At 48.0% G+C, this 8,964-nt stretch overlaps 1 protein-coding gene across 2 annotated transcripts; it reads left to right on the forward strand.

The window, feature by feature from the left end:
- The first annotated feature begins 5,260 nt into the window (after positions 1–5,260).
- On the forward strand, positions 5,261–6,930 carry LOC125524165 (WRKY transcription factor WRKY28-like). Of its 2 annotated transcripts, none has more exons than XM_048689234.1 (2): positions 5,261–5,958; positions 6,071–6,930. In XM_048689234.1, the coding sequence occupies exons 1-2, from the start codon at positions 5,398–5,400 to the stop codon at positions 6,488–6,490; spliced, it is 981 nt and encodes a 326-aa protein (XP_048545191.1). In that variant the 5' UTR covers positions 5,261–5,397; the 3' UTR covers positions 6,491–6,930. The 2 variants fall into 2 exon arrangements, with proteins under 2 accessions (XP_048545191.1, XP_048545192.1); XM_048689235.1 differs by having other exon boundaries at positions 6,074–6,930.
- The last annotated feature ends 2,034 nt before the right edge of the window (positions 6,931–8,964 follow it).

An 8,964-nucleotide genomic window follows, 5' to 3' on the forward strand; every position in this document is an offset into this window, starting at 1 on the left:
CATGTGTCATATGGTATGTCATGCATAGACTAGGTAGCATAGTACTCACCAACTTGTGCATATATTAAACTATAGTAGTTAAGTATGCCATGTGGATGAAGTCTATGGACTGTATACATAGTTAATGGATTGTAATCAGTTGTGACGATCCAATCAACGAAGGTGACCTGGTCCGTGTTATTTCCCCATCGACTTGCCCATTCTCTGTTAGCTAATTAGGAATGGCCGGCTGAGTACATGAATGGTGCGAAGAGATCAAGAAAAATTTGGGTTCAGTCACCTGCTGCGTACCAATTCCTTCCAAGATCACGTCAACTCAAAGTCTTGGTTCGTGCTAGGTCATGGTCCAGTACATATCTCAATACAGAGTCAAAATTGTAGGTTCTAATTCAGCCGATAGGTGTGGAGTGGAATTGAAGGGTATATTTGTAACACGGAATTAATTCAAAAGGCATGCATGAGACAGGTAAATAAAATATTACCAATATCTTTTTTCTAGGATACACCATTAAAACAGAAAAGTATACTGGAATTCTGAATAAAGTAGACACAAGGTCCAACTCAAAAAAAAGTAGACAAGAGGTGCGTGAACTTATTCTGCCTCGCCACTAGAGCGTAATAACATAAACATCTCCAGACGCACAGTCCCGTCCTGCGCGTCGCCTCTCTGGCAACACGTCCGGAAGTCAAGAACCGTGCCGCCGGTCTCCTTCCTCCCCCTTCCCTTCCCGCCGCCGTCGTCGGAGGATGCCGCTGGGCTAAGACCCCGCGGCGGATGGCGGCGGCGGACAGTGCTCCTCGCCTGGCTGTGGTGGCTCTCGGAGGGGGAGGCTCGAGCCCCTTGGCTGCATTGCGTGGTAGCGTGGGCTCAGTGGGTTTCCGTCGGCTCTTCTCTCCGGCGAGTCGGGTGTGGGTGGTGACCCCCTTCTTCTCCGACGGATCTGGGTGTCCTCCTCACGTTCGACATCGGGCTGGCTTCTGGCGGCCCACTCGGTGGTCCGACGGCTGCAGCTCGTCAGATGTGGGTAGTTGTGACCGGATCCGGCTCTTCCATGGCGGTGGGAAGCCATGCCAGCTTGTTGCTTTGGCTGGTGGTCGTGTGTGGTCGGGCAGTGCGGCTGGGGCTGCAGTTTCCATTCCAGATTGGCTCGGTAGCTCGCCCCTGCAGGTTTCAGGATGGTGTGGCAGTGTTGCAAGGACGGTCTGTGGCTGCGTGGTGGTGCAGCGCGAGGTGGGTGCCAGTTTTGCTGTTTCTTGCAGGCTTCGAGGTTTGAGGTGGTCTTGCGTGGTGGTGGCGCGACTACTGCGTCAGGTGTGTGCAGGTCAGCGGAGGTGCTGTCGGCGTTGGCCGACTGCGTGGAGGTGATGGTCTGCACTGCTATCGGCAGTGCCTGTGGGCGTCACATTTCTGCTTGGAGGCGTCATTGTGTTCATGTGCATCTTCTACCTCTGGATCGAGCTCTTCGGGCGAAAACCTAGACCCAGTTGGGCTGGGCAACAACGTCGCCCCTACGGCGTTTCCTCCTTTGGGGTGTTGCTTTGAAGACTCTTGATCCTTCTTCGTGGTTCCTTTGGGCTGGATGTGCACGGCATCATGGTCGGCAAGTGCCCAACCGGCGATTTGAGTGATGGCGCAGATCTTGTGTGGCAACGATGGCGGCTTCGGGCGGACTTGGTTTGCAGCTGAGTTTTGATAGTCGGTCCCATCCGGTGTGTTCGAGGGGTTGTCGTGCTTCACTTTTTCTTTCTAGAGTCGGAGCTGCTGAGGAGGGGCCCATGCGGCAACGATGACGCGAGGCGGGTGGTTGGTTCCGACACTGGCTCGGCGCAAGCTCATCGCTTTTGTCATGCAATGCACTACAGAGTCGGAGTTGCCTAGTAGTCGGCGTGTGCGGTTGACTGTTTGGCATCGGCCGGCGCAGGCCTCGGTATTTGCTTGCGGTGAGGGCTACATCGATGGTCGTCGATGGTGGAGTCGGAGTCGCCCTCGTGGAGGTGTGATGACGATGGCACTGGGTAGCAACCTTGAGGGCATTCTCTCCTTGGCGACGTGTGTGCGTTCTTGTGTTGGTTGCGAGGTTGCCCTGTGTGTCATATGTGGACGTGTTGTAACAACTTTCGTCTGAGTTTTTCGTTAATTAACCGGTCAATTCTCCTCTTTTTTATTAATGAGATGAGGCAAAGTAGCTTTTGCCTCTGTTTAAAAAAAAACATAAACAGAAAAAGGATGGATGACACATTTTTATCAGTTGTTTGTTTAATTCATGAAAAGTTTATCTATATAAATAAAAGTGCATTTGTGACACTTTTATCAAAAAAAAGGAGTGACTTACTAAAATCCAGATTTCACATGAAGAGAGAAAAAACGGCGAACGAAAACTATGAGTAAAACTTGAAAACAAATCAAAATTTGCATTTTATCACTCTGGATCTGTAACATGACTCTTTAGATGTTTTGAACATATTGCATAGAAAATCAAAACGCGAGGAGGTCCTACCTAAGAATTTCTCTACACAACGTACAACTCATGTTAGAATCTTATATGCAGAAATGTTTTACACAAATTTATAGTTTGTTTTTATGAAAGTGAAAGAAATATACCCTAGAGGCAATAATAAAGTTGTTATTTATATTTCCTTATATCATGATAAATGTTTATTATTCATGCTAGAATTGTATTAACCGGAAACTTAGTACATGTGTGAATACATAGACAAACAGAGTGTCCCTAGTATGCCTCTACTAGACTAGCTCGTTAATCAAAGATGATTAAGTTTTCTAGCCATAGACATGTGTTGTCATTTGATAAACGGGATCACATCATTAGAGAATGATGTGATGGACAAGACCCATCTGTTAGCTTGGCACTATGATCATTTAGTTTATTGCTATTGGTTATTGACCGGAGACGTCTCTTGGTCATGTCTACATAGTTCTCGAATCCGTAGGGTCCGCATGCTTAACGTTCAATGACGATTTGTATTATGAGTTATGTGATCTGATGTACCGAAGGTTGTCCGAAGTCGCGGATGAGATCACGGACATGACGAGGATTCTCGAAATGATCGAGACATAAAGATTGATATATTGGACCATGTTATTCGGACACCGAAAGTGTTCCGGATGGTTTCAGATAAAATCGGAGTGCGGGAGGGTTACCGGACCCCCCCTCGAGAAGTTAATGGGCCACCATGGGCCTTAGAGGAGAGAGGGCTGGCCAGGAGGTGGCGCGCGCCCCCCAGTCTGAATTAGACAAGGGGTGGGGGCGGCGCCTCCCTCCTTCCTTCTCCTCCCTCTTGATTCCCCTCCTTGTTGGACTAGAAAAGGGGGAAACCTACTCCTAGTAGGAGTAGGACCCCCCCCCCTTGGGGCGCGCCCCTTGAGGCCGGCCGGCCCCCCCCTCCCCTCCTTTATATACGGGGGAGGGGGCATCCCATAGACACACAAGTTGATTTTTTTATCCATGTGCGGTGCCCCCCTTCACAGTTTTCGACCTCGGTCATATTGTCGTAGTGCTTAGGCGAAGCCATGCGTCGGTAACTTCATCATCACCGTCAACACGCCGTCGTGCTGACGAAAATCTCCCTCGCCTTCAGCTGGATCTAGAGTTCGAGGGACGTCACCGAGCTGAACGTGTGCAGATCGTGGAGGTGCCGTGCGTTTGGTACTTGATCGGTTGGATCGCGAAGACGTTCCACTACATCAACTGCGTTACTCAACACTTCCGCTTTCGGTCTACGAGGGTACGTAGACACACTCTCCCCTCTCATTGCTATGCATCTCCTAGATAGAGATATTGCGTGATCGTAGGATTTTTTTTGAAATACTGCGTTCCCCAGCAGAAACCTCATCAAGTGGGCGGCACAATGCTTCGGTTGACTCATATAGAAGAGTTATCTTACCCCGCCAAAAAAGAAACAAGAAAAAGGAAAAGAATAGTTATCTTATTTTTAAGCAAAACTAAACCCAAAATTATACAACAATGTGATTGATTACATACACTCCCAAGTTAGAATATATTATTAACTAGAGTTCTCCAAAATTCTTGCATGCAAGTATATTGCATTTGTGAAACCAAGTTGACCTTGAAAACTTCTTCTAATCTCACCCCTCACAAGGTGAATAGAGTAAAGCCTTCCTCTCATCGATCTTCGGCAATGGGCCGGTGGATTTGCCTCCCCTCTGCTACTAGCTCCGGTGGCCAGTGGCGGGGAAGGAAATACTTGTACCGTGGCTCCGATTAGTAGATAAGTTGGGATTTTAGTCCTCACAATGGCGGCACTTGGGCCGATGGCAGCGCTTCAACTTGGAGTTGGTCTTCCAGGCTCCGATCCTCCTCTAGTTCTTCTGTTGGGACAATTTTGACAGAGCTCTGTGTAGATTGCTGTCGGCTCCTCAGGTGCCGAGTTTAGGGTTTCTCGTCGACGCGATGGCGAAATTATGTGTCTGGTTCTTTAGATCGATTCAAAGTTTCAACGGCGAGGATAACGACTCCAAGGCACTGGTCCTTAGGGGCACATGCATGATGACTTGATGGATGTCATTGACAAGGTCAAGTGGCTCCGGTACGGGAGTTGTGACAGCGGCAGGTCGACGGTTCATTCTAACGGCGGCAGTTATTGTTCGTTGGTCCAAGAACCTCAATGTTTTTTTATGTTTGTGGTACTTTGTACTCTATTGAATCTTTATAATACATCTGAACCGTTTTTTAGAAAAACTTATACTCCCTCTGTAAACTAATGTAAGAGCATCCAGATCACTAAAATAGTTATCTAAATGTTCTTATATTTCCTTATGGATGGAGTACATAAGAGAAAACATCACGACTCAGATAAATAAAAGCCGGCAAAAAGATACATATATCCCTTTGTGACTATTAAAGAAAAACCGAGGCCGGCCGCACGCAATTTTCTTTGCTGGGGTGCCAAAATGTAAGCATGAAAAGCATTGCTAGTTGTTGGCACGCGATGGCTCTCCTTGACCAACCGGAGACCCCAAAGAAAGTGCTTCTGTTATGTCCCCACCCCACTCAACTAATCAGACAATTCCCACGTATTCCTCCAACCTAAAGCAAATCCATCCATGATCCACCGATTCCCTCATGCTGATCGTCACCCACAAAAACAAATCCCTTGTAGTAGTACTTCTTCTTGCCAGCTTCACTAAAAATATTCTATCGCGGTCACGGCGACCAAAAGATGCGCGACCATAAATTGATGGTCACCCTCCCCCTCCTCTATAAATTGATGTCCGCGCGCTTCCTCCCAGCCACGACCAGTTCTCTAGCTCATGCCCATCTAGCTTCCCGGTCTTCTTCTTCGACTTCTTCCTCGGCTGCCGCCTGTTTGCCGATAGATTCTTTTCCATTCTCAAGCTACAGCGAATTCAAGGTAGACATGGACGAGCAGTGGATGATCGGGCAGACTTCCCTCAGCCTTAGCCTCAACGTCGGCGGGCCTACGGCGCGGCGAGGTGCTCCTCCGGTGAGCAAGGTCCTCGTGGAGGAGGACTTCATGTCCTCCAGGAAAAATCACGAGGTCGAGGCACTGGAGGCCGAGCTCCGGCGAGTGGGCGAGGAGAACAGGAGGCTCAGCGACATGCTTCGCGCGCTGGTGGCCAAGTACGCCGACCTGCAGGGCAAGGTCAGCGGCATGATGGCGGCGGCCAACAACCACCACCAGTCGTGGACGACATCGGAGGGCGGCTCCTCGGCGTCGGCGACCAGAAAGCGCCCCCGCAGCGACAGCCTCGACACGGCCAGCCGCAACCCTTCGCCTCCGCTCACCGCGGCCGGCAGCAGCGGCCGCTTGGCCGTCAGCGTCACCGTTGGCCCCGACCAGGCGGAGTGCACGTCCGTCCAGGAGCCCTGCAACAGCAAGCGCGTCCACGCCGACGAGGTCAAGGCCAGCAGGGTCTCCAAGCTCTACGTCCACGCCGATCCCTCCGACCTCAGCCTCGTAAGTAACGAACACCCAGCACCGACCGTCCATCTTCTTCCTCGTGATTATCGATCGCGACGAAAGTTCTTGCCGTCCATTAACTAATCAATTTGCGCTTGGTTTTGACGAGCAGGTCGTGAAGGATGGGTACCAATGGCGGAAGTACGGGCAGAAGGTGACCAAGGACAACCCGTGCCCGAGGGCCTACTTCCGGTGCTCGTTCGCGCCGTCGTGCCAGGTGAAGAAGAAGGTGCAGCGCAGCGCCGAGGACAAGACCGTGCTTGTCGCCACGTACGACGGCGACCACAACCACGCACCGCCGCCCAAGCAACAAAGTTCTAGTAGCAGGAAGAGCGGCGACGCAGCCGCCGTCCGCGTATCAGCCGCGCCGGTGCTTGCCCAGCAGCAGCGGAAGCAGGAAGCTTCGACGGCGGAGCAGGTGGCCGATAGGAAGAACCTGGTGGAGCAGATGGCGGCGACACTGACGAGGGACCCCGTGTTCAAGGCGGCACTCGTCTCGGCGCTCTCTGGTCGGATCCCTGTTGCTTGACCGGAAAGCTGCCTGGCCAGCATAGGAGAATATAGTCACATGAGCAAAACACTTCTTCAGAGGAAAAAAAACAGAAGAAAACATTACATGTATTATTGATGTAAATGAATCCTAGACCCGCAAATTGGGGACATGGAAACCGGATCCTCTAATTTAGGGAAGCAAAGTCACGGTGACAGAGTGCTAGCCTAGTGTAAAATGAAGAAGAAAAATCAGGGACTGTTAGCAGGTTGTTTACTGTTGGTATTTATTATAGATATTATTACTCTAAAATTAATTTTAGTTTATCATCAATTTGTTGGTATGTAAATATTATAAATGTACACAGCTGATCTGTAATTTACAAATTAATTTAAGTTTTTTTAGCCTTGATCATATGGACTGATAGAAGGTGTACCATAGCTTCTTTAACTTCCCTTCTGTATGTTAGAGAGTTCTAGGCCATGGGGTGAAATGTGGAGCCCACACGCTCTGTATGGCTATGTCATGTGGGGCGCATAGAGCCCCACTAGCCACCTCTCTGCAACATATGATGTTGGATGACCCAAAAACCGGAGGATTTTTTTTTATCATAGTTCTCAACATAGGCATCATGGGCAACTATCTCTTCTCCGCGGCAGAAGGGAGAAAACTAACTCTTCTCAAAGGGATGATTTCAACGGAATTTGCCTACAAACGAAGGAAATCGATGCCATCATCGTTCTCAACACCAAGGCATCATGGGAAACATCTTCATCTACTTCATCACTATTATTTCCATCGACAACATTTACCTTGTCCCGTTTATGAACAATTACTATAGATCGGTTATGGTTATCACTTCCTGGTGTTAATTGATGTTTAGTAGTGATGTTTCTTTGTTATTGGTGAATCCTTTGTACTTACAGATTGTTTATCATATTCATACTCCACTAATCATGTTCATTATTATTTCTTGTAAGTAAAACACCATGTTCTTGAGGATGTGGGAGAAGCCTATTGTTGCTACTCATGTGAAATGGCATAGAGTTTGAAGTTTGATAATATGATGTGGTGTAATTCTCTAGTGGTGATGTGCAAACGTCAACCACATGTTGCTTCACCTTTATGGAATATAATAGAACATTATGATATAACAATTTTAAGAGGGGAAGCCGTAATGATAGAATACTGAAACCCATGTCTAGGAGGGGAAGCCGACCTGAGGAATTAACAGGCACCACACATTTTAATGTCATTGTTAGATGTATGCAACAGTTTTTCACCATATAAGGTTAGACTCTATCCACACAACAACACTCAAACAAAAAAATGAATGCAAGGGTTAAGGTAGCAACAACTAGGTGATATTTATGCCTTCCTCAAGAATAAATTTCATCCACATAAGAGACACAACCGACTTGTCCCTAGCATAATTAAGGACAAGCGAATTGCATGGTATAGAGACAGTCCTCTGTCGGTCGAATCTTTATGTCTTGAGCAAGGTCCCCAGCCACATGCATATTCTTGAAGAAACAATACTGGATATAGGGTTTGTCCATGTGAACCCTAAGCTATGGCCATTCGGCGGGTGGAACCTATCGGCAACACTACCTACTACTTGAAGATCACGTCCTCGAGATCTTCTTCCCTCAGTTTGAGCTCTTTCATCATGGCCTCCACCTCGCTCAAGTCGGTGTCTGGTCGGTGTCTGATCCCATCGCCTACTCATACATGGTTGTCATCTAGCCCAAAGAAATCTTTCCTCTAGGCTTGAAACCCTACACCACCATCCCCCAAAACATTAGCCAAGAAAAAGCAGCGATGCGGGTTTGCCCCTTGATCAGTCCGAGCAAACACCATAGCGGGGATCAGATGCTAGGAGAGATGACATATCAACACCAACAAAGGTGTTGCCGAGAGGATGAGAGCCCTAATAAGAGGGGGCGCGGGAGGGGGGGGGATGAGAATAGTCATTGTCTGCTACTTCTGTATCTTGCCCATTTGGTCATTTTGCACAGCATCATCATCCTCCGTACCCCAAGTGGGTCGTCTGGTTCTTCCAGTAATCTTGCATATCGAATCATTTCTCGATGAGTCATGACATGGTCTTATTCTGATGCATCCGTTTCCGACATTAGTTGCCACTACATATGGTCTCCTTCACAACGCTGTCTCTATCCCTCTCCTCTTCCCTGGCCAACGGCTTCATCGGCGGTAAGAGGAGGGTGGACCTGTTTGTTTCCTTTTCTTTTTCTTTGTTTTTGTTTCCCGCTGACAATGACGAGGTGATGGCGCCTATAGCATGTTGAAATAAGGTGTCTAAGGCATCTCTCTTCGGATCTTGGCACTTGATGTGTCTATTCAGGAGAGTAATTCTATTTTCTTCAAATACACATTAAACATTTTTTGAATGATACGAAAAAAATTATTCAACTACGTGAACATTTTACATTGTATAAACATTTTCTAAAAATGTCACAAACTGTTTTTTTAACATGTAAACATTTACGAAA

Source organism: Triticum urartu, chromosome 7, assembly GCF_003073215.2.
Source record: "Triticum urartu cultivar G1812 chromosome 7, Tu2.1, whole genome shotgun sequence".
Classification (NCBI taxonomy): Eukaryota; Viridiplantae; Streptophyta; class Magnoliopsida; order Poales; family Poaceae; genus Triticum; species Triticum urartu.

Excerpts from the sequence above, each read along its gene's own strand:
- LOC125524165 (XM_048689234.1), top strand. The coding sequence starts at position 5,398 with ATGGACGAGCAGTGGATGATCGGGCAGACTTCCCTCAGCCTTAGCCTC. Across the intron at positions 5,959-6,070 it reads ATCCCTCCGACCTCAGCCTC|CAGGTCGTGAAGGATGGGTA; the intron begins GTAAGTAACGAA and ends GGTTTTGACGAG.